Source organism: Corvus brachyrhynchos, unplaced genomic scaffold, assembly GCF_000691975.1.
Source record: "Corvus brachyrhynchos isolate BGI_N302 unplaced genomic scaffold, ASM69197v1 scaffold70, whole genome shotgun sequence".
Lineage (NCBI taxonomy): Eukaryota > Metazoa > Chordata > Aves > Passeriformes > Corvidae > Corvus > Corvus brachyrhynchos.
Window position 1 is genome coordinate 10,191,852 of NW_008236217.1, and position 26,822 is coordinate 10,218,673.

The window sequence follows — 26,822 nt, forward strand, 5'->3', positions numbered from 1 at the left end:
GTGTTTGCCTTCTCAAGGCCCTGTTAATCCATATTCAACATGTTCTTTCCCCTTAATCACCAAACTGCTCCTGGAAAGCTGCTATTTAACAATCACTCTGGTTCAGGACTCATGAAGGATGGCCTCCAAGCACATGTTGTGTTCCACTAAGGGGGAACTGTGGGGGTTCTTTTCAAACAGAAGATCTAGGAGAGAATTAAGCCAAACAAGGCAAATAGTGTATCTGAAAACCATTTATTGGTAACGAAAAGGCCATTGCCCTACTAAAGAAGAATAGGAAAGACAGAAAAGGAGGAAGAAGAAGAAAAAAGAATGGGGGGGGGGGCAGCAGAGAGAGAGGGGAGACAGAGAGCAAAAGCAGGCATTACCACCAGAACTTCGGAGTGTGCCATTGACATCCAAGAGGCAGGGGGTGTGTGCACGCTGCACAGCTCTAGGAGACAGGCAGCTACACAGGCACAGCTCCCACAGCGACGGGCAGCCGGACACAAGGTGAGTGGGGATTGGGCAGGAGGTCCAGAACCCTGGACAGGGTCATGGCGCGGATCGCGGTGATGGGCTGGATCAGTGACAGGGTTGGAAGCAGGTGGCTCAGGCAGGAACCCAGGCAGGGATGGAGGGAGGCAGGGCAGGAAACGGATGGAAGCGGTAGGACAGGACACAAGAGGTGGTCAACAGGTGTCCAGCCAGCAAGAGGGAGAGCGAGCGAACGAGAACAAGCAAAAAGAGCAAGGGCAAAAAGCGAGGGCAAAAAAGAGCCCTGCAGCTCGTGATGCAGTTACTTTTATACCCCTCAGCTCCTCCCAAGGTCTGGTCACTTGCAGGAAACCACTGGCCCAGTTGAACATTCCACTGGTGGAGACCTTTTCCCACCCGATTGGAGAACCTCTCTGGAGGACACAGCGTCCTCGGTGGTCTCCTACTGACGGGTTATTCCATGAGAGATGGAAATGGCTGTCAAAACCTCTCTAGAGACAGGGCGTTCCTCCATCTTCTCCTAGCTGCCTCCTGCAAGCGGCACATGTGCAGCCCCTCCCCCACATACCTCTGGTCAAACCATGTTGAGACAAAAATCAAACCAATCTGGGCATCCAGTCAACATGGGAACATGTATTGCATAGCATGCATACAGGATATACACCATGGACACACATACAGCAGCATGTTAGGAAGAATTAAAAAGGGTTTACTGCAGAGAACAGATACAAATCAACTCTGTATGGTAACAGAAATACCACAATTGCTACTTCTTGGTCTCTAATTTAGAAATGTGTGAACAGCTACTGTTACATAACTTCAGTATCTACAATCCTTACACCCTGGTTTCCTCACTGCGGTAGTAAGAACATCAGGATTTTCTTCATGAGGGAATGGGAATGTTCTAGTTTGCTCTAAATTTACCATATTCAAAGACTGAATAGATTTGTGTGCTGACATACAGCGCTCATATTTTGAGAACCTCTGTACACAGAATTTCTAGCATGTTGTATGTGATCTCTGGCAGCAAAATTTTTTTGCAAGTGCAATCCAAGAAAAAATTTATCCTCATGAAGCTGCTGGAATGTAAACTTACCTAGGGGAACAAATCATGTCCTTTATTGCAACTGATTTTAAGCCAGCCAACAAATAACTGAATTTGCAGAACTGCAGGTACAGCAGTGTTTAGATCCAAGACAGAGGGTAAGAGTCAGAAGTGACTGATACTAATAACCTTTTATTCTGAATGAGCCACAGCCAGGCCAGATCTACAAGCAGCTTTGACTAGAAGTTTCTCATCAGTTTCATGTTCCACAAATCCCTCAACACTCAGCCCAAAATATACTATAGAAATATCTTTGACTAAATGTTTTGGTTTGCGTATTAAAGTGCCTATATCTGACATGCATAAAGTAAGGTCACACAATTGAAGCTGGCTGCTGGCAAGTGGGTTCTCTTTCAAATGTAAATAGAAGTCCAGTGAGAAATAAATGCATGCTTAAAAACAGTGATAAGTATATAACGTGTCTTCCTTATTATTCTTTATCTAATACTTATTTCTAAATAGAAATATGGGTGCGAATTGGTCCATCAACTAAACTAAGATAGTAGGGGGTTTTCAGCAGGTATTCTTCCTGCTTTAGATGTGACGCATAGTTAAGATTCTAGAATACAAATAATTATTTCCTACATTCTGCATTATCTCCACAAAAAAAGTGAAAAAGTTAATGCAAAAAGACCTACAGCTGAATTAAGAAATGTAGTATACAAGTAAGAGCAAAAAAGCAAAGTAAATTCATGGTGCAATTAAATAACACAACTTTTGAAAAAAAGTAATTTTAAATTAACCTGCAAAAAGTATGTTATTTCTCTATGGTATATACTCTATGTTGAGATGTGAATGAGAACTGGAAGTCATTCAAAAGAGAAGTGCAAAACAAGGTATGCTTATCCTTACAATCACTAATAAACTACTACTCCAAAATCAGCTGCAAAGTTTACATTACTTTTGCCCATTTATTGAACCTATCACTGAAGTACACTGCTTTTTCTCCTTTAATAACCGGCATAGTTGAAAATACGACACTATATAACGTCACAGACACCAGACCTTTGCCCACACTTCAGAATTGTGCTTCTCTTTCCTGAACAGTAGGAAATAAGAGAAGCAGAAGGATGGAGAAACCAAACTGGAGAGCACATGACAGTCAACACTTCTGCTCATACAGTGCACTGCAAAATTCAGGTTAAGCTGTGGATATGCAAGTGCAATGAGGTGGTAAGCAGAAAAGCATCAAATGCCTGACAAGGACGCATTTTAATTCCTCTTCAGGAAAAAAAAGGCCTGGAATATACTTCATTGCTTTTAGCTCCATTAAATGTACTGCACATCTTTTTCATTAGAATCACTAAAATCAAGGGGTTGATTTGTCAGCCAGCTTCCCAGCCAGGACATTATTCTCCCCTGTTCCCACCACCCCTGCAGGTCATGAATGACACAGTGAGCATCAGCAGCAGAACTTCATCAACAGAAACAATGCTCAGGAGAAAGAGTGAGAAGCTGATTTAAAATGGGAAGGAGCACTGATCCATGCAGCTTACCTTGGTAACAGAATAGAGATGTCAGGTGGCTGGATGATGGCAGAAACAAAATAGCATTTTAGATGGGACTAGGTTGTCATTAAAACGATATAACTAAAATTCAGGAAAAATCAGTTGTGTGAAAAAAGTAGAAGTTTTTAACTGTCTTCCCATGGCATACTTACTTCTCCAGTTCAGCCTTACAATAAGGAGAAAACCAGAGACCAGAAATCTAAAGAAGCCCCTTGCCTACTGGGTTAGCAAGCAACAGCTGTATTGTAATGAAAGCAGACAGTACTTGCTTCCCACCCACGCATTAAACTCCAAGTAGAAACACTACTAATCTCAGATTTAGGGTTTAAGACACATGAAGCTATCTGACCTTGGAAATGGGCCAGAAGTCTATGGCTAACACACAAGTTCCTGCTGCCATCATCCCAAACATCACCTTTTAAAAAAAATAATTTTAAAATACACATTCTTAATGTTAAATGCAGACAGCCAACATCTAACATTGTTATTTTTTCCTAACGTTCTGGGATTTTCTTAATGTGTGCTTTCAAAGAAAAATGTTCACAGATTCAGAAAGACACACAGGTCTTAAACTTCCAATCAGGTAGCACCTTGCTCTCTTGTATCTAAATATTTTTATTCAGGCTGCTAATCACAAGGCCTAACAGCCTTGAACTCGTTCGATGCCCCAAAACACAACTTCAAGAGATTTGCTGGTACCCTTTATGTTTCATTTCTCAGGGATTCTTTCATTTGTTATTATTGCAAAATAAGTTGTTAAGTCTCAGATGCTGAATAATTTCTCATCAAATTATCCAAAGCTGCTTCTTGCAAACTCAATTTTTTAAATCTTGGGTGCTAGCATCTGAACTCACTGCTGTGCTTTAACAGTCCAGGTTTTTGATCCTTGAAATAATCCCATATTTGGATTCCTGGAATTAAATAATTTGCAATAATGGATCATAATAATCTGTTTTGTTTTGGTTTTTTTTTTTTTTGCTGTGGGAGAGGGAGGGGATAAAAGAGGAGAGATTCAAGTGTTTTCAAATGTTCTCTGACCATTGGTACCCAAGTATGCTGAAGCCTCCTCCTAGCATGAACAAGAAGCACTTCCCCTAATTGTTGGTTCCACCACTCACATAATTTCATCACCTGTTGAAAAAGAAAAACACCACCAAGGCAAAGGTGATGCCTTTAAGCTTAAAATTTAGGAAGTTCCTCAAAATACCATTCAGTATCACTGTCTTCCAGATGACACACTCAAAACTAGATGACTACAATTAAACATACACCATACAACATCTAACACAAGAAACAAATAAGAAGTCAGACTATTTTTTAATAAAACATAATTTAGATGACACAAGGACCTCATTTAAATATTGATGCCACAGTTCTATTGTGTCAGTTTACATCCATTTGTATGATAAGTATGACTGCACTCCATATGCCACTCACCCAGCAACTACAAAACAACTTCTGTGGACTTAAACACTTGCTAGATACATCTTCTTCTAAAAGTAAAAACACATTAGTGCATAGAACTACCTAACCTAGTCCAAAGGACCTAATTTGTGTCCTGAGAGCACTGCAGAGGCATTTGTGTGGTGTGTTAATGAAGCACCAGCTTGCTTATGTTGCAACCTTGTGCAATGACAGATGGAAGCCTATGCTTGACCCTGTGTTTGCTTCCCACGTTCTTCAGAATTAGCTCAGTCCCATATATATATATATATATATATATGCATTTAATTCAATTATCTCTCATTAATTTCCTCTGGTCTGGAAGAGGAAAATAGAGACATTTGCCTATCCTTCCCTTATTAGAGGAAAAGAATCCTCTCAGTGTACTAACATGTTGAAAATTCTTCCATCAGCTTCTCTCTCTCTCTGTACTGCCTTCCCAAGCTGGCTCACAGACACCTAAATAATGAGGGGTGACAGCACAGGCTCTGCAATATCCATTGTGAGGTGATCACTGGGGATTAACAGCAGTTAACCTGCTTCCTCACAGTGAAATTCATTCAGTGCAAGTAGTGCAATTCTGTACAATTCACCGGCAGCTTTTACACATTGCATCAAACACCTTCTTCATACCTAGTGATGTGAATTCTGGAATTAAAGAGCACCTGTAAGAAATCCTTACGCTTCTCAGATTTATCCTAAAAAGTAAGTATCCCAGTGAGCTTATTTGGATGGATACTGCAAACCAAGAAGGGCCCTGAGACACTTGTAGATATACCAAAATATTATCTTTTTTAATCAGAGATGGAATGAGAAAAACTTAAGTGGCAACTCACTGAGCACCAACAAGTTTTTGTGCATTGTGAAGATGGCCTTAGGTCTAGACGAACCATTTCTAAATTTATCTGGTGTTTTTCGAGATGAACAGCTACTCCAGAAAATGCAGCTCTAAATGTACATTTACATATACAATTCAAAATATTTTATTTAATGTCTCAGTTTGCAAGTCTTCATATTTCCATGGTCAGGCTGGGAAAGCATTTTACTTCACAGTTAAGTTAAATCTCAATCAGTTACACCATATACATGTATTTCCAAAAACAAATGAAAAATAATTGTAAACTTGACAAATGAATCTGTCTCCCAGGTAATATCCCTTTTTACAAGTTTCACTGAAATAATTATGTCCAATACCAAACTATGTTGTACAAAGAGATTTTTTGTTGCACCTAAATGACAGTGATGAAGAAGAAAACAGGAGTAATTCAATTAACAGTAATACCAAGAGATAAACATTTTGACCTTCTAACTTCTGTATTTATTAATAAGGTTTAAGCAAAGATAAGAGAAAAATTAGTAAATAATGCTGATCTTAACTATCTCTTACTATACTCTTTGAGCCAAAAGAGTACCAAAGATTGCCAACATAGAGGTGTAGTTAAACCACACTGATGTTTCCTGCCCTCACCAATTTATTCAGTCATCAGCCAACACTGTACCAGCTTCTTCAATCCTCCAAAATTTTAAAGTAAACCGAGAATTGCCAGGAAAGCAGGAGCCGTGACAGACCAAAGCCAAATGAGGGGAAATGCCACTCTTACCTTCACACACGGGGCAGCACTCCCCGGGGACCTTGACAGGGTTTAGGCAGCTCTGTCCGCAGGCCGTTGCCACGCAGTGCGGGTCCCCATTGATGCACTGGCAGAACGTGCAGTCGTCCTCTCGCCAGCGGTCTCCGTGAGCTTGGATCTGACCATTGGCATAGCAGCCAGCAGGGTTATTGACTGGATAAAGTGGGTCTGAAATGACAGCAATTGCAAGAGAATGTGTGTTTTAATGAACGTTTTAGTTTTTTGATTTTGTTCTTCAGAAAAAAATCGTTCTTGGACCTATTGATTCTTCTTTTTTGCACTAGCTTTCTGAAGGAAACTTAAATTTTCTGAATGACCCATTGGAATGACTCATGTCAGCACCATATCACTATTTTACACTACGAGCAAAGATGAGGCCTCAGGCACACTTGCTGCAGGAACAGGAAATGTGTCTTAACTACACCTCATCACAGTTTTGGAGATATACTAGCTTTTTGAACAAGGTCAGTTTTCAATTTCATTTCAGTTGAAGTTTTTTCCCCTTGAAAGCCACAAGTCCCACTTACCTGCTAGCAATCAAATTAAGATCTGGGTATTTAAATAACAGAATTTTAGGGAGCATATTTTATACAGGCTTTCTCCTCAAGTTCCATGCAAGTCTGTATATGCTAACCCATTACCTGAAATAAAAGCAGCTTTTACTCTTCAGAAATAATAGTACTCCAGAGATGTGGTAATTTGCACTGATATTAATAGTTAAAAAGATATATATATAATGTGAATGCATACAATTTATCATGGTGGCTAATAAAAGGTCAGGCTCAAAAAACAAAGTATCTGAGAATGTACAGTAAGTAGGTCACATTTGCAAAGCAGGCAACACTACAAATTACATATTAAAGCAGATTTAACATATTAAAAGCAATAAATACAACCAAAAACATCTTTTTATAGCAGACATCAAACAAGCACAAGTGATTTATTATAAGTTAATTTTCCAGGAGTGTTAAGTTGGAAGGACTTGGGAGAAGTAAGATATCCTATCTGAAGGGAAAAAAGGATGAAATGAAACTTGGATTATTTCTTTGAAGTTTCATCACTTCACTTTGGAAGGAAGGCAATGCATTTTGAGTGTAGATAAAACCTGTAGCAGTGCCAGTAGCTGTTGTCTTATTCTAAGCCACTTTATGACACTCCAAACATTTGGAGTGAAACTGCACACAATGTCATCCCCATCCTGAGCTGTACTGATATTCAGAATTTTGGTAAAATTCTGATTAAGGCCTAAACCAGATGTTTGTGAAAATAAGGCATTTAAAAATTAAAATGCTTCCTCGATTCTTAACTTTGCACCTTTCATGTTTTAGGATGACCTCACATCTGTAAATAACCATTTCGACCTAGCCAAAAATCAAATCATACACAAACAAGTGAAGTGAATTTTATCATTCAACTTATGTACAGGATTCTGATTGACAGGAATACAGAAAAAGCACAGAAAAGGCATACAAGACTTGTGCTATTTGCAATAGCCTTCTATGCAACTCAAAGCACAAAGATCCTTGTGCCCTTAAAAGGTCAGCAGTGTTTAAAGGTATACACTGAGTCCAGCAAATTACATCTCCTAATGCTGATATAGTCTACAGAACTTTGAGAAAGAACTCTTCCCGGAGTTAAGTCAAGAAGGGCTTATGCCTGTACTATACAACTCACACCAAATTTACTACATGCCATTTTAGAATTGTTGGAGAAAAAAAAGTTTTATATTTCTTGATATTTCTATAATCAAGTAAATATTAGCGGGAAGCAACTAAGCACCTTGAAAACCAGTCACTCAACAGAAGAAGAGCAGGTGGAAAAAATGCCAACAACCAGAAAAGCATGAATGGGTGGGCTGATATGTTCTGCCCATTTAAAATACTTACCTTGTCAATTTAGGTGTCAGCTTTACTCAAGTTATTAAAAAAGGGATCAGAGCCACCTTTTTTTTTTTTAAGTGTTTAAAGGAACCAGGACAATTATAATATGTTAATAGAGCCAGCTGTCTAGGCTCACTTCAAAGAATGCCAACAAATCAAGAAGGATTTCTAGCAAAAACCACTATATATCTTAGTATCCAATCATTGAGAAGTCAGACTTCCTTCATTTAGTGCCATAACCCCTATCAAAAGAACACACAGTAGAAACAAGCAAGCCAAATAGCATCAGGTGATTTGACAAAGGACCCTCTAACTTGGCATTAAGCCACAGGCATTACTAGAAAACAACAACTGGACTCAATAATTATAAATCTTTATCCATTTTATTCTGTCTTACTAAGGACCTGTCTTAAAGAAGACATTTCCACTGCAGACTAACACATACCAACTCATCAAACCTGAAATGGAATGTTACCAGGTTTTCTTGCTAGTCTGACTCAATGGTTGCAAAAATGGAGAAATCAAATTTTAATGTGGTATGATATGACAGAACAATTTATTGATAGATAATAAGGTAGCTGAATATTTAAATCATCAAAGAGGATAAAGGATGTATCTAGAACTGCAAGTCCAATGTGGAAAGTCAGCACCCATATCTGAATATGACAGGACAGATAAAGCAGATATATAGATACCTTATTTATATATCTATATATCTTGTCATCATGATTTCATAATGCCAAATCTTGGAATATTCACATATGTGAAAAAAATAGTAATTATAGGAAAAGAACCCAAGAGAGTTCATATATTCTATAAAGTCAGCAGCTCATACAGCAATTTCTTCAGGAGTGCATCTGCACTTACTTGGGGGGGTTTCACCACATCAGACATACTTTCTCTAGACTTTTTCAATTTGGCATTTAATCACAGCATAGCACAGATTTTTTATTTTTTTTTCTTACAGCATGAAGGCTCTTTTAAGTTTAGGTGCAACTGTATCAGGAAAGACCAAAAATCTAGGATCCTGCCTTCAATTATAGTCAACAACAAATATCTAGGCCAGGTCTTAAACACAGGGCAAACGCGGATTGGTATCTCTAGAATACCTAAGCCTACAGCATTTGCACTTCAATTTCTCTACATGTGAACACCATGTATCAACCTGATACGAACCTACACTTAAATATGTAAAATATACACCAAAATATAAAAAAAATTACAAATACTCTTTAAAAAATGACTTCCTAACTTGCCCACTTGATATTTCATTATCCAGATTTTGGGTTTAAATCTCTGAAGCTCTCAGTACCTTGGAACAAAACAAGCCATTTTTCACCAGATCCTGTGCTGAGTGAGAAGGTCCAGCTCTTACAGCTGCCTCTTTCAGATGTATTTTTGAGGTACCTTACTTTCTAATTCTCTGTGTGGAATAAAACATTACTATAATGGATCTTCTGGCTTATTTGCTCCTGCAAGGAGCTACAGGAATACTGATATTAAGGAGACTGCAAAGTGTTTGAAATTCACATTAATTATTAGATTCCTCTCCTCCTCTGAGGAGATTTCAGATTTCCAGGTGATTTCACTTACTGAGAAGATATTCCTATGTTCACATTTAAACAAAGGGACTAAATGTGCCTCACAGGCCTTTTGACTACCTGGTGGCCATAACCTGACCCCCACTGAGGCAAGATCCAAGTGCACAGCACCACCCCTATCTTCCTCTGCTGGGAATTCTGGTTGTATTCTAGCAGAAGATGCCTCCAGTACTTTCTAATATAAGCAAGAAGGTCAATGTGAAATTTCTCACAGAGCCCTTTTTAGGAGGACTGCAGGCCTAGCAAGGCTGTCAGCAGGGCAAAGGAGGAAGAGAAAAACATTGACATTGGATTGCTGCCCCATGGCTTTGCTATAATTGTAGAGGAAAGAAGTTTTGTGCCTTACTCTAGCTGAACAGAATAAGAAGCAGGTTGCAAAGCAATTGAAATTTGTCTCAGGGCCACAACTGCAGCTCTGGAGATGCCTGTCTAAATGTCTGAGCAGAAATTAGAAACAGTTTCTTATGTCCTTTGTCAAGAAGGCCCCCCCAAAACGCACTGCACACTTGACCATGTCTAAGAAGTAGTGTCAAGGTCAGACAAGCACTGCAAAGAACATAACAGCACACTCAGGCACAGCAAAAATGTAGAAATGAACTGAATTATGGAGGAATCTGCAAACTTCAGAAGAACAAAAGCCCTCATTTGCTCATTTCCATTGAACAGGCAAAAAAAAAAAAAAAAAAAAAAAAAGCAGCAGAATTAAAAGCAGACAGGATTACAAAGAGACTGTACCTTCACACACTGGGCAGCACTCTCCTTCCGGCACATAGTACCTGTCGCAGTGTAGCTCACCACACTGGGCAGAGAAACAAATAGAGACTCCCCCTTGGCACCGACAAAATCGACAAGCATCCATCCGAAACATGTCTCCGTCATAATATTCCGTGCTGTTAAATATGCAAGTTGGCTTCACTTCTGAAAGAAGAAAGAGAAAAGAAGTATTTCACAGATATTGCTAAACAGGAAATAGTTAAGCTTATGCTGCTACTGACAAAAACATATAAAAGAAACAGTTGATTTTTCTTTCATTTTTTAAACTCAAATACAATTTCATTTTAAGAACATGGTGTATTTTATTGTCTGTTTCAACAACGGAAGAAAATAAAATGCTGCTTTCAAAATTACCTTCAGAGCAATTGACTACACTTAAAAGTCTCAACTAAAAATAATTAAAATCCTGGACCAAGTCTACAGCACTGGTATTTCTTTGTACAAGTTAAATATTTCTCATTCTCGATAAGCCTGAAGCTACTTCGAATTTCAGCACATGAAATAGTATGTTTTTCTGTTTTAAGAAGACACTTTCTGATGTCTCTGAAGTGTAATCTTCCTCTCTGTAGGACTTGGTACTCAGGTGGATAAATTGCACTAAAGCTGTCCAATCGAAAAACGTTTTGCGACTGCATGATCTGTTTTGCAGAACTGAACACTTCTTTTTTCAAGCAACCTGGAGCTGTAATAGCCAGCTCACAACTATACTTCCCACAGAAAAATAAACCCAATTGTAATAATAGTTACATGATTACTTTAGTGTTTCAAAAACATAAGATGGATCATTCTTGTATGCCTCCATCTACAGCAGAGCCTCTACTTTTAATTAAAACTTTGTGGGAAAGTAAGAGCCTTTCAAAATTTTGAAGTATTTTGGGAAGAACATTGCCCATTTACTTTGTTAACATTAAAAAAAAGAAAAGGAATAAAAGATGCTAATTAAACCAATGAAACCATTTACAGATTTAATCAGATTTCCCTCATTATTATTATTGTTATTAATTATTATTATTTTATACCAAAGAGATTTGGTTCCAGATTATGAAGAAGATCTATACATCATATATATATATCGTAAGGTCTTCATAGAGGATTTGACCTTGCAGTTCCCCCACATACATGAACCCACCTCCACCACTTATTGCCAGCAAAGCCCACTCTGTTCAGCCAGCCCAACTGATCCCCCCTCCTCCATGACACTGTGCAGCTTTCATGGCTCAGGGCTGAATCACTGTGACTCAAGACACTGCAGAAAAAACACTCTGAATTTATATTCAACTATACTACTCCACATTAGTCATTAGGAAATCATGACTTCACAGCATCATCATTATATTACCCAATGACATAAGCCCCCTCCCTCTTCCCCACTTCAGAATAAAATTTTGGCCTCCTATGACACTAGCCCAAAATATGTGAAAGCAGCCACCTGAAGTACAGCAGTATCTAGTTCACCAGTCTGGTTTTTTTCAGAAGCTGTAAATCTAGCAGTCTGAAAAAACAAAGGTTCTGCAAACAGGATGCTATTTACTTCAGCAACAACAGTATCAAATACTGTCGATAAACCCAACACAATTAATTGCATTTCAAGCAAAGAGCAAAGCAAAGGAAGTGCAATTTTTCATGTTTCTGATTTCTGTAGAACAGAAGGAAGTCTATTTACTTACATATGTAATGCCTAGCCACATAGAGCTAAACGTAGAACAGAAGGAAGTCTATTTACTTCATTTACTTCATTACTACATTACATTTACATATGTAATGCCTAGCCACATAGAGCTAAAACTGCCCATTTTATGGTCAGGTGATTTTTCTTTTGGTTAGAGTTCAATCTCACATGGGAGATGAAATATATTTAAATGAAAAATCAACATTTGCAGATTCTTTTCAACCCACCCCAATTCTTTTAACTTTTGGGGAGCTAAAAACTTTACATCTGAGTTACTCTTGACAATGATACAGGTTTTCTTTAAAACTCTAAAGCATTTCAAGTGCTTATTTCCACATATGCTTATATTGATCTCCAGCCTTGAGTCATTTGAAATGATTGTAAAGCATTAGAGTTGAAACTTGGAAGTATCCTGAGCAATGTTTGATTTTTATAAGCCTGTTCTGTCTTCAAGGCATAATGTAGAAAGCAGCATAAAAAATAAGAGCAAGAGGAGGAAATACCACTGTGTCCGGGAAAACAGCTATGACCTCATTAGAAAGCAATTCACATAAACAAACACTTGAGAAATATTTCAAGTTTATGCAGCTCAAGCTGTTAGTTTAAAAACCTTCTCAAAAAGGAAAAGTGCCAACACAACTCAAAAGGCCTTTAATCCATTTGCTTCTGGCTTCACTGTTTTGATTGCAGCTTTCCAGATTTTTACTGATTCCCCCATCCCATAACAGCAGATATGAATTCCTGACTGATTAGAAGTAGAAACATCATCTCCCATTAATTATTGTTATTTTTAAATGTCCAAACAAGACTATGCAAGTAACTGCAAATGCTGTAAGGAAACAGCATGTACAATGAAAACCACTGTAGAATTTCACTACATGTGTATTTTTACCACCCAGGCTTATGGTAAGCGTATACATTCAGACTAAACTATAGACCTAATCCTCTACATCCAGCTACAAGACAAGGATTACTTCTGTTAGAACCATATGTAAGACTCCAGTCTTGAGACTGAGTCAAGCCAAAACAAGCACGAAACAAAGAACTCTAGCTTTAGATACTCCAGGTGGAAGGAAGCCTGATGAAAGAGTGAGCAACGCACAGTGAAATTATAATGATGCATTTCTTCCACCACAATATGCTGAAAGATCTTTCAGTTCCCTGCTCTGGGTTGTTTTGGTTTTTTTTTTTTTGAAGTGCCATTTTATTGCCTTATTGATCTAAGTATGACAGTCACAAAGGAATGGAAGACCATAAAGGTAACATTAAATAAATGCATCTTTTCCTAAATTCATGAATTCTTCCAATAAGGAGAAAACTACAGGTAGGATTCTTCAAGTTCACTGTGTCACAAAGTAATTCAAATTGCCAAAACTTTATAGCACAAAGCAGTTAAACATATCTGAGACTCCAAATCCCTTTTGTGATGCCAACTACCACAACAAAGCAATGGGCATGAGACACAGGCCATGGCTTTGTGAACATAAATTCAGTGTCTGCTGGCTCTCAGATAACCCAGTAATACAAGATCGATCCAGCCCAAGCACTGACACACACAACTACCCATCTGTGAAAGAAGCCAGGACAGAGGGGACAGTCCCCAGAAAGATATAAGGTTTTTTTCTGGCAGTGGAAGAACAAATGACATCCCTGCTCCTATATAAAGTCAAGCATGACTAAGATTAACTTGATTTGGCATTAAAGTTCCTGCCACAGAGTTAAAAAAAATAGTTCTGACACAAATTTAGCTCTACAGATCCCACAGCCACAACTTTTTAGTTCTGGGGGTGAGAGCCCAAAAAGTAAGGGTTGCACTAAACCCCACAGCTTCACACTACACAAACAATGATCATTTCTCAAAACCTTTATCACCAATCTGAACTGCAAAAGGACACAATCTGTTTTACCAAATTAGTTTTCAAAGGAATTTTACCTTCTACATGTACATCTAATGAAATGCATATTAGTTCCACGGGCTGAACTAGCCCAAAGTAAAACTTCTGTTATTGAGATTTCTCTAATTTCCTAATAGGTATGGTTTTCTTTGATTAGAGTCATGGAACAGCTCAGAAACACATGCAAGTTTGGCAAGCCATCCCTTGCAAGGCAGCCAGTCTGCACACAGTTACCCCAAGCACATGAGATGCTTCTGGCATCAGCTGTCTGTAGGCAAGTTTGGGCATCTTCTTTCGTAGTATCAGAAGTTGCACCTCTCCCAAAGTGGAAGAAAGACTCAAAACAATTTTCTGTTGTTGAAATGATTAAAAGGTTCATGATTCCAGCACTTCACATGTTCCTTCAGCATAAAGAAGTACTTGTACCAGAGCCTTGGAAAGAACTAGGGTAAGTGCTGTGAACTTTCGATTAAATGAAAAGGAAGGAAACCGATAAATTTGAATCCTGTGTGCCTATAAACAAAATACAGAATAGCTTTCCATTTTTCAAAAGCTGAGCTGGTAGAGTTTAAAAAAGAGAAGGTTATGTGCCATTGGAATTGGCCCATAACAATGTTATAGGACAACTGCATGGTCTTGCTTCCTTGCAAGCATATAAAAACAAGCTAGATAGAAAAAACTATTTGGATTCTTACTCTTCAGGCTGCACTGCTTAGTTTCCCTAAGCAGCATATTCCCTATTATTGCAGCATATTATATTGCAGCATATTCCCTATTAACACCATTACAGGATGGTTCTGAAAGTCCTTTGGTCCTGCATATTCTAAAAGGGTCATCCAGAAACAGAGAAATCAGAATTAAAGCAAAACTGTAACTATTATTTGTAAATCAATGCATTTATTTATACAATTATTTAAAAATACTTTCACAGCTTAAAGGAATGAAATACTATTTTGTGGCAGCTGCATTCTGTAAAAGATATTAAAAGATACTTGGGATGCTGAGAAAACCCAAATTCTTCTCTATCTGATACACTCCTGTCTTAATCTTTTTTTTAATGCCGCCAGTAACGGAGAAAACGCAACCTACCTATTAAGCAATTCCACAGTTTTATTTACTGTAACTGAGCAAAAATCATGAAAGGGGCAATTAAGGTTAGACAGAAACAGCAAACAAATAGAAAGGAAGCTTCCCCTAAGCTTCATTACATTTCCCATCTTCGAAGTCTCATGTTCTACTGCTTTTTCTATCCTCCAGTGTGCGAATTTCTTGCCAAGAGGACTCATCCTCAGGACACCTCAGGGTGTCCCTGCCTACATCCTCTTACAAATAAAATTTACACCTTTCTTTCAATTTGTTTTTCTCCACCAGGTCATGTTTTTTTAGTGTTTAATTGTTTCTGTGGCTTTCCACAAGGCTACCTCCCTTCTGTCTCCTAAGTTCTTCTAGAAATTAAGCAATGCTACTTTTTAACATCCTGAAGGCCTACTACAGGAAAATACCAGGACAACAAAGGAGGAGCTGGGGTCACAGAGGGTGGTGGCTATGCTCTAAAACCCCCAAACAGTGACAGATTTTTTTGATGAAATTGCCAAACAATTCTTGGAAGCAAGACATGTTCTTCATAACAGAAGAATGTGTTTAAATCCCAGTGGTCTTTGTCAGTCCATCACAGGAGAAAACACATGTTGTGATCAGTTTAGCCATAGGCATGTTAACAGGGCACAGACAACTGAAACAGTACCACTAATAGGTACTAGCATAGTCCACCATGCATTACCAGTACATCTGAGAGAAGCCTCTAGTGCATGAGAGAAGTTAAAAATTGCAGGGAAAAAAAAAAAAATCTCCAAACCTGCAACACAAGGCTGTGGTTTGGCATTTTAACAGGTCTAACCATTTCCTCCACGCTTTGAGAAGAAAAACTGAATTCTAACCTTGTCCTCCGAACTTTGTCCAAGTTTAAAAATCTAGCAATATCTGAGTCAGAACATTGCTGGAGATATTAGTTTACCAAGACAATTCACTTTGGCAAAAATCATTACTATTTCACCAAAGTAAATACTAAAAGTATTTACTCTTTTTTTTTTTTTTTTTTTTATTTTTTAAACAAATTGTTATTCTGACTTCCTGGGCAGAACTGCACCATTTGACATCTAATATTCTTTGTATATGACGTCTCATTTCATGGAATCTATCTAGCATCTTGTTTTTCATTAACCAACATGAAATAAGTGAATTAGATTTTGTCCTTTTTTATTTAAAAATTAACTTTTTTATTTAAAACTCAATCTCTACTTCCCACTGAACAACCCTCCTACTCCTAGTGGACCACTGTAGAGTTTTGAGTCTGGTTTCACATCTCACTGTGGTCCTGACAACACCTACCCCATCTTTTTTATCTATTTAGCTACAGACTGAATATTTTTTACCAGGAATTTTGGGTTGACTGGCCTTCAGTTTTCTGTGTTTTCCTTTTCCCTCCTGTTTTAAATGTAACTCCTAATTACTTGCACTGTTTCACACACTTTCTCCCATTTGACTATAGGGCAAGTATAATACAGGTTCGGAGGATCTAAAACATTTTACTTGGTTTGGCAGTCTGACCAGCTTTTTCACTATACTAGACCAAATTCTCATACAGTTGTGACTGGTGATGATTTAGCCATGATTTTCAAATACCTTTCAGATGTTCTGACTGAATTAAAAACAATAAACCCCAAAACCAAACCTCAACCCACAACAACTAAATCCCTCTACCTTTTTGGTATCAGATTATCTTCCTTTAATGTTAATCTTATTATGTACCAAACAATCTGTTATCTTTTGCATCTCACAACCTGCCTTTTACATCTTATTTTTTTAAGCAGCTGCCTATTTGAAGTCCACCACAAAAATCTGTGGTTTTGGATGGCCAAAGAGAAATATGCAGTACTGTTTAATCAGTATTAGGATTATTTAGTTCTCTGCTCTGATACAGACTGTTAGCTTGGTCAAATCCTTATTTCTTTAGAACTCACGTAAAGTAAGTTTAATGAAAGTACGATAAGGACAGCCAAGATTAATGCAATAAATAATGAGAACTCCATGGTAGATGGTGTCTGTGAGATGCTTCACTTGGACTTCATTTCCTCATTCTAAGGTGAATATTTTCCTTGCTGACCGTCTATTCCTCATCAAATCCTTTCCATACTCATTGATGCTCCCTTTAGAAATAGGCCATTCTTATTTCCTTTTAGAAACAGTGGAATGACCTTTATCCTCTTCTGCACCATGAGATTAATAATGGATCTGCAATTGCTGTGAGGAGCAAGTGCACCAACAGGTGACAAGAAGTGTGATTAAAGAGGGTTTTTAATCTCTCTTCCAATGCAGTACCACTGTATAGAGATGCAAGTGTGAAAATAGCCAGAAGGCACAGAGAAAAAAGAAATGCCTCCTTTATGTCAGGAGGAATTCCTTTATGTCAGGAAATGCCTCCTTTATCTTCTCAAATGAGGAAAAAAAAATTCACAGAAGCAGCTATAAAATGCAGACTGTGAGTCACAGCAAGTGGTCCTACTGATGCAGGAAATCACTTCTGTACTACCATGCAATTATCAGTATAGCCTAAACCAGCAGTACAGAAAGGATCAAAGTCTTAGGTCCTGGGGAAGGTGGGATTCGATCTTCCCAGGATCAATGCCAGTTATTGTCATGCATCCATCAGGTAGTCCCATTTTCAGTGGATAGGACAAGGAAAGTCCATACCTCAATCCCTGGGGAAAATAGATTGGGACTCCACAGCCACCCTTGGCAGATCTGGACTCTAAAATCACAGCTCACACATGGCCATGGCAGAAAGCAGCCTAGTCCCCTTGACCTTGAATCATGCTGACACATCGATCAGGACCACTCACACATGTAATGTATCATATTTCATAAACCAATCAACAACATTTTTGAAGTAGGAGTTGTTTTCAAGGAAACTTACTGAGAAGTGAAAGCCCTGACTGACAGAAGGCAGCAGCTGCAGGATTCTTGGTAATTGCTCTCTCAAATTTCTATGGCACAGCTCACAGTCAGTACGTGCTTTAAGTGCAACTTACATTCAAGAGATCCATGCATCAATACCTAATTAGAGAACACGCAAGTTTGGAGACTCTCTCTTGTTTCCAAGCACTGGCACTCTTGCTGCACATGCAGCTTTTAATCTCTTTAGATTCACTTGTTGATGCTTGTAATTTAATGTCGAATCAATTTTCTTTCCTAACAAGCTCCCCCATGAGTAAAAGCAGCACACCAGGATTAGCAGACAAAAGTCCTGGTGAGTAATATATTTTGTACAGATCAGAAGAAACTAGCTTCTGTAAAATGCAGGACTTTGTGGAACAGTGCCTATCTTGGGAATCTCTCACTCAATTTTCCTCTAGTATGTATCACATAGTATCTAGTAGTCTCTAGATGAAAAGCAGTTCTCAGGTAAGTGAAGTGGGGAATCTTCACGCCAGTTGGCATAACTTCCCTTTAAACAAAGCAATACTGACTCTCACTTTCCCTGAAACAGGGCAGCGGAACCATGCAACAGACAAAAATCTTTGTTCAGTTTCATACAGTAAGATGAAATTATTTGCTACAGATTTCCCATGTTGCCTTATTTCCTTTATATGAACTTCACACTTCTCAGAAATGAGTACATTTGACTATGGATGTAGCTCTTCCCCGAAAACTTCACTACTGAACATCACCGTGCAAATCTCTGATTCCCACATGCAAAAAGCAGTGATGTATTTAGTTGCATCAGTTATACCTCTAGTGATACTATTTTATGCCAGCCAGAGATTTCAATTTAGCAATTCACACTTCTGTCTCCTTCAGGCTAAAATTGTGTTACATGCACGAACTAGGGCTTGCTCTGATGGTCATCAAGAATGTAAGATAAGAAGAAACAGCCAGCCAGCCATCTAAGCAGAGATGACTGACAAAATCATACCACTACTGCATTTTAAATCACTGTTTGCAAACAGCTCCATAGAGTTGCAAGGTCTAGGTTACAAATTAAACAGTAAAGACCTTTCTCCTGACAAAGAAAAAGGAGCAGAAATAAATAACATTGTTGTAGCCATCATTGTTGTCTGAGCTCTCATTGTGACATCCAAAGACCAGGCAGGGTGTGCTCAGGGATGGCTCAAATACTCACCCTAGATAAATCACGAAAAGGAACTTTATCATGTCAAAAGGGAACTTTGGATTGATTCCTACCACCATTTAAGAACATAGAATGATTTTACTTACGAAGACGCTTCCCTTCAAAATGAAGAAATCAATTCATGCTGTAAAAATGACCTTTTTAATTGACTCACCTTTGGAACAAGAATCACATTCTAATGACAGTAAGCATTAATTGTAATAGTGAACTCTTTTAAATACAGTAGTGCTTTAAAAAGCACAACTTTATATCTCTATTTAGTGTAACAGTTTTAGATAAAATACTCTGATATCTGCATACATTCATGATGTTTAAAATATCACACAGAACTATTTTAATCTATCTGCAATGTAGGTTTTTTTCTTCTCACCAATAAGAAAATTGTTCTCAGTACTTTCTAAATTATTTTTTTGTATAAAAAAAAATCCAAAAAGAAGTTTGATGTATGGAAAGATTGGACAGTTACAGACACTAGGTACTTAACAACAAGCTCCAATTAAATGAAAATACCAGGACCATTTTCCAAGCAGGAATAAGTGTTATTTTGGTGATTTATGATGTCTATATAAATACAGAATAAACTATGAGAAACAGCAGATTGCACACGATGTGAAGCATAAGGACACACCTAATATAAATATGAAGCAGGAAAATAAAGGTGAGTGTATTGACTTAATGCTGTATTTATAATCAAACAGCAACAACATCAAACATCACAGTCTGCAAAAGAAGTAACTACTGCAGAAGTTTCTTTTGCCACAGATTAATATGCTTTTCTTAGACAGACTAACCAAAAGCTAGTTTGAGACAGTGTGTATCAGTAACAAAGATAACCACACAAAATATACATATATATCGCAGAGCTTCTAAATCAATTCTATATTAAATCCAGGAAAAACATGTGCAAAAGGATACCTGATCTGTCCCAAAACTGTTGAGAAACAACAAAGAGAAAATACTGCAGAGTATTTTGCTGCCATTATTACTATCCCCACAACATTGGCCACTGTTATTCTACAACTACAGCAGAGCTCTTTCCTACACAATAAAGCCAACCAACCCATACTCTGAACATATAATTCTGTATCTATGACATTAGCACAAAATTGCAATAAGTATTGCAGAAGTCTGGCCTGCTTTAACACTCTGACCATAATTAGGGTTACCTAAATATACAAATTAGATTTTTTGCAGTCTACATACGCTAATTTGTAATGATACCCTTCTTTTAAGGTAATGATGATCAGTATTCTTCCTGACTGCTCCCCCCACTGCCAAAGGAATTATTTAATTCTTTAATTATTTCATTCAATAGTTGTTATAATAGCAGGAAAATGATACTAATGTGAGTATGCACATTTCTTTTTTATTCCATCCTCTTGCTTGTTTTCAGAGGTTTTCAAACACAAAAGTAACTAATGAAACTTGTTGGTAATGCTGATTATACAACTTCCCCACTTACCATCTATAAACTCATTAAATTACATTTGATAAAAACACATGCTTTAAAAAGGCATCTAATCCTAATTGGAAAGGATGAAGATAAGGAATTCAGCATCCTCCCCGCAGTTTGTGCCAACAGCTAGCCACCCTCACTGCTGAGAACAGCTTGTCCTAGATCTTACAGATTTGACTCTTCTTACTTTGAAGGCAATTTTTTTAATGAAGCAAAGAAATTGATCTAAGCCTATCACTGTATGATATTTTCTCCATCTGTTACTGATATCAATTGTATCTCCTCTGCACTTGTAGGTATTTCAAAATACATTAAAAAACCAGAACTGGATATTAAATTCAATTATCAGTTTCACTAAGAACATTCCCCCCTCCTCTTCCTTTTAAACTGACAAAAGTAATGGTAGGGATTTACTACACACACACACACACACACACACACACACGTCAGTTTGTCATTGCATTAAACATTTATCTAGAAGTTCTTGTCAGAATAAATTTAGAGGTTTTAGAGTTTTTGTTTGTAGTAGTTGTCCCTGAAATAAAAACCACCTAAACATGCTAAAACGCATTTGAAAAACCCCAAATTATAAAGCAATGCAGATCATGTTCTAAGACAATTCTGTCTTCTATACCAATGATATGCCACACAATCCAGACGTCACACACTCATGAGTAGTTTCACAATTGCTCACAGATTGTTATTAAAAATATTTATCATCTTCAGGTTTATAACTATTTCCTACTTCCCAAATGAAGCATCATTAACAACTGCACCTGGAAGTTTGCTTGAAGCACTTTAAAGTCACGTCATACAGCATTATTTTTTAAAATTTGATTGTAGCATTAAGAAACATAATGACAAATGTGTTTTTCTAAAAGAAGTATTTAACTTTTCTGACCAGTTTTGTCAGAAATATTTTCTTTTTTTTAAAGAGGACCTTATTAAAGATAATTTTGACACTGGCCTGGAATATATTAAAACTGATTTTTAAGGACATATACAAGACAGACCTAAAACCCTTCATTTTTCTCCAATCTGGCCTTTCTGCTTCCCTCTGTGGCATCATCTTCCCTTCAAAGACTCCTATTTTTTCTTCCAATTTACTCTGTAGTCTAGGCTACTAAAGTATGGAAAGCCTGAGAGACAAAAAGGAATCTTGATCCAAAAGCAGCTTGGATCTTTGGAGCGAGCTACAGTGCACAATAAGGCAGTGGTGCCCAGGGCAACAGTGCTAAAGACAGTCTAAATTCAGTTGCCAATGAAAAATGAATCTAACTTCTACTTGGAAATAGGACATGAAGAAGCCACAAAAAAAAGTGGGCCATTGAAAGCAGCTCCATCTCACACCTGCTGCAATATATGTACTGCAACAGTTTTGTCAGCAGTATCCACAAATAACATGCAGACTGAAGAGAAGCAATTAGCACAGTGCATTGTACCTTTGAGACATCATGTTGGAAATTGGCTTTGTATTTCTTGCTCAAACTACTAAAGTAAATCCTGAATTAAATATTGCATTGAGGTGTCTCACACAGTTAAATCAGATTCAGAAATGATACTTTAACAGAATGAAACAAATATGAAACAAAGATGAGTATTACTTTAGTGTACATAATCAAAAAGTAGATAAGTTGCATTTATACAATCTTACCCAGATAGTGAAAGAATTACTCTGAGAATAAAGAATCTGTGACTCTTCCTGATACAAATTCCTTTATTTGCATGGGAAAACTTAATTTTTATATATAATATCCCATTATACATACTATTATTTTTCAATCAGCATTTGTGTTTTTAAAATATTGCTATGTGTAAATAACACAAACCTTCTCCTGGGGAAATCTCTCCCTCTCTCCATTTGCAATGACAGTTGTAACACTAAACAAGATCAAATATTGCTGAATAATTAATAAATACTGCAACAGTTTGTAATTTTTTATGCTCAGAAATTATTACGCAATGCTTCAAGAGCATTTTTCTCCTTACCAACAACCAAATATTGTTTCTTCACAACTCACCACATACAGCACCTATAAACAGTTCTATACATAGAACAGTCCTGAGATAGAGTCACTTGCATGACAAATTCAAGGTTTTAAAGTATTTTCTGAATTTTTAGACTGGGAAGCAAAGAATGAGAATAAATACATTCCTACAGTGTCTTCTAATTTCTAAAGGTTGTACACTCGTGTTAAAAATTACTCCGCAATTGATTCTTAAAGCAAACCCCATCATCTAAACGCACTTAGTGCTGCCACAAGCAGTTGCAATGATTAACAAAATTTCACTTCTAGAAGGCCTCTAGTGTTTGCTAATGGCAAAAGACTACCTGAAAAACATACAGTGAGGGAGTCTTGCTAAACCTGTGATTGCCTGTCACAGAGAAAAGTGCTTCAGAAACTAAAGCAGCTGACAACTTCAAACTGACAGTTTCCCATGTCAGTATCTTCACCTAAACTTCCAGTTCCTTCTTACTGAGTGAACTTCAAGAAAATGAATTCTCTTAGATCTTGACAACATAATAAAAATAACCAAATGCCCAGCATCTCCCAGAGACACATAAAACCCTCTTCTTCAGGTGCAAGAGAAAGTTTCACATACCATTGACACATTCAAAGACATCACAGCACTTGCCAGGTGTTCCATCTCCACGTGAGACTATCTGGGGAACGGAGCCTGCCTCGCACATGGGGAAACCACATAAACCAGTGAGACACTCGCATCTGAAACCAAAGAAGAGCAAGGAAAACCCCATAAATAAATGAAGCTACATACAAGGTGAAAGAATAAGCAAAAGAAAAACAGAAAGAGCACAAGTTACAGCTTTGGCGTATTCATGTCTTAGAATCATCTTTTATTAACAACCAAGATGGTTTATCAACCTGAAGGGTTCTTTTTAACCATCCAAACGCTGCTGGCTGTCAAGGAAACAAAAAGGTGTTAGTGTGCAACACCAATGGTGCTCTTCTGCTCTGCATAAAAATTTGAAAACTGCAATAACTGTGTTCTCCAGACTTGCAGAGTAAGGCTTCTCCTCCAATTTTGTCTTGAATAATGAAAATTGGTGAAACGCTAATAGCAGAAATTGCATCCATTCATCAGAAGGGTGTTCTCTCATTAGGCAACCACATTATATCCAGTGTAATGTTGGGAAAAACTAAAGAGAAAGGAAGACCAGATTCATTAAATCTAAGGCAAACGAAAATAATTCCAAGTTCTCTTCTGGTGTTGATGGTGCTGCAGTTTGCAGAAGGAGCAACCAATTACATGTGACGCCAAATAATATGGGAGGCTAGGTATAGTACATACTGTGGTTAGCTTAGGATCATTCTAAAAGGACTACTTTCTCCATGTAAGTAGTTTTTATCTGCTTATTTGAGAAAACAGCCTAACAAACTGGGAGATATAAAATGTGGATAAACAATAGTCATGTTTGCTTCCAGATTCTTTGCTTCATGATTAACTAACAGTTTAAAAGTCAAAACACTTACTACTTTCGGTAAGTTTCCATTTAACAGAGTTCTAGCCCTGAACAATGGGCACATCATAGGGATAAGCAGCAATGATTCTATAATAGAAGTTCCTGTAATTATGAGTTAAAGAAATAAGAACTCTACTTGTTAATAACTATTTCAAATATTTTAAGTATCCCAAGAAAACCCCCACATCAAACCACCCGTTAGTAAGAAGCAGCATCAGCCCTTAATGCATTTGCTTATTCTTTATGCTCAAAACCCAGGAAGTTTGGTTCTCCTCTACCATGCATGTCTCCTTAATTGCCCAACAGCCATTTCATCTCAGATCAGCATCCAATGAATGAGGAAGAACCACCTCTCAACAGACAGGTTTTTAATATCCCTCCCTTTAACCTCATCAGTTTTAGATAAAATTGTTGTATTCTCCAGTGTAAGGTATCACTCAAAAGGAAGTTTGCAAGAAATACAAGTCAAGGAATCTCAAAGAACCTCTATTAAACTACTTGAAAAGAATTTTTAAAATACTGCATTACAGAAGCATGTTACTGTAAAGAGATAAAGAAGTCCATTTCATGAACAATGTTAAATACATTAAGACAAAGCGAAGCAATTTAACTTCATGTGCAGATGTATGCTACAGTAACAGCTTTAAAGCAGGCATTTCAGGGTTTGGGTTTTTTTGTTTGTTTGTTTTTTAATAATACTATGCTTCCCATAACAGTAAAGGATAATGGACTAAACACAAAAGTAAGAGTATAGAAACCAAAGTTTTAATTATCACACATTTGCTTGTGACATTTTCTTCTCAACTTATTTGTAAATACAAAGAGGGAATCCAATTATTTTCTTTACTGTATGCTGTTTGCCTTCAGAGATGTAGAAGGAAGAAAAGGCATCCTGGCTTCTACTACGTGTGATCAAAAAATCTAAAGGATTTGTGACAGCTGTTTCCCTTTAAGATGACTCTGTAAATAATTTTACAGAATTACTAATATCTCTCACTTTTGCTGACCCAATAGTGCAGGAAGATGGTGGGAGGGAAGAAAAAAGATGACCTCTAGTAATCAATGAAAAATTAGCACTGTCAGGTTCATGGAATTTGTACCTTAACCCATGTAGCAGACTGCTTTGAAAGATGCTTTTCCTTTCTGAAAAGAATGAAACCCAGAAATAAGTACCTACATATTACTAATGAAAAAGGAAAAAAAATCTTTTAAAACATTTATAACAAAAGTACAGACACAATCTCAAAGTGGTATTAAAAGCCTAAATAAAAGCTGAAGTTTCACTTCAATAAGCCTACATTCAACATCCAGATGACCTCTGGGAAAATAGGTAGATCAAACTTCCTGAAAATTCAGAGAAAATGTCACACAATATGAAAATAGTTGTGGACCTTGATTTTCCAAGTCTCATGAGCTGAAATTACCACTCTTAGTTCTACTGCCTTCACAACAAGCTTTCTCAGAAGTACCTTCTTTCTGTCTCACATTCCTTGTAACTGATAAGAATTGCAGTATTAAATGCTTAGATTAATAACTTGTACTTTTCCTCTCACATTTTTTCCCAGTCAACAGCTTAAAAAAAAAAAAACCAAACCCAAAACACAAGACTGAACAACAAGAAACTATGAACCACCACTTCAAATAGCTTAAGATAGGACAATCTCCCATAAATAGAGATGAAAGAGATATTTAAAAGATTGGTGGGAGCCAACATTCTTTTCTGCAGAAAAGACTCCCTCCTATTCAGAGTAATGAAAGTTTCGCATAATCACAGAGTAAGCAAACAAAACCTTGACACTCCAAAATTTTATAAATTGACTTCCCATTTGGTTAAAAAATAATCCATGCATAGGAGAATGTCAAAGTAGCAAATGATCTCAGATGGACTTTTAAATAGTCTGCATTCTTTTCAGCCAGTTCTGCTAGGAAAACCTTTGACCATTGTCCAGGTTATTAGCATGGAAAACATTGTTTTGGAGACAGAAGTCTGTCAGAAAGAAACCCGAGGAATTCTGGTAGCTGAGCATGGCTGTCACGCTGCCAAAACAACATCTGGAAATTTGGAATAAGTGAACCCATTCTCAGCAAGAGAGCAAGATGAGCCTTATAGAACTAGATTTTTCTGAAGTGCTTCTTGGAGCAGAGGGACAGACAGAAGTGAAGTTGCAGCCCAGGTCTGTGCTCTGCCACAGGCATCTATCCACCTGTGTATATCTTACCCTTGCTAATGGAACATTAAGTTTGAAGAAGTTTAGCAGGACAGTTTGAGTTAAGCCTGCTGACAGTGGCCACAGTCCCTCTCAGACTAATTTCTATAAAATTCAGCTGCTCAGACTGCTGTTCACTAAGGCCCCACGCTGGTTCTGAGCTGCTCCCCCTGTAACTGTAGCTTGCCTAAGGAAAACAGTCACAGCAGAAGTTGCTACAAGGAAACCTTCCCAGAGAGAAGACTGCACCATAGGGGACCTTCTCCCTTCACACAACCTGCAGTGGCACCACTGCAACACCAAATAGCACTGTGGCATCCACCAGTTCTAGCATTAAAGGGACGGCAGTACTTGAGGTACCGGGAAGCTGGCACTCAGTATCTGCCCCTGACACACCTTATTAGCAAAGGCTGTAAGGAAACAAGCCTCTTGGCATGTTATTACCATAACAGCACTCAAGTCAAGCCAAGAACATGTCCTTTTAACAAGGAAGAACAGTCGTGT

At 37.6% G+C, this 26,822-nt stretch overlaps 1 protein-coding gene across 1 annotated transcript in view; it reads right to left on the reverse strand.

Annotated features, from left to right (window-relative positions):
- Positions 1–26,822, reverse strand: part of CRIM1 (cysteine rich transmembrane BMP regulator 1) — a 175,382-nt gene that overhangs the window by 45,323 nt on the left and 103,237 nt on the right. Inside the window, exons 5-7 of the mRNA XM_008643358.2 lie at positions 23,232–23,353; positions 10,381–10,563; positions 6,135–6,332 (exon numbers count right to left, since the gene is read on the reverse strand). Coding sequence (XP_008641580.2) covers positions 6,135–6,332; positions 10,381–10,563; positions 23,232–23,353 — 503 coding nt within the window. The remainder of the gene's footprint in view (positions 1–6,134; positions 6,333–10,380; positions 10,564–23,231; positions 23,354–26,822) is intronic.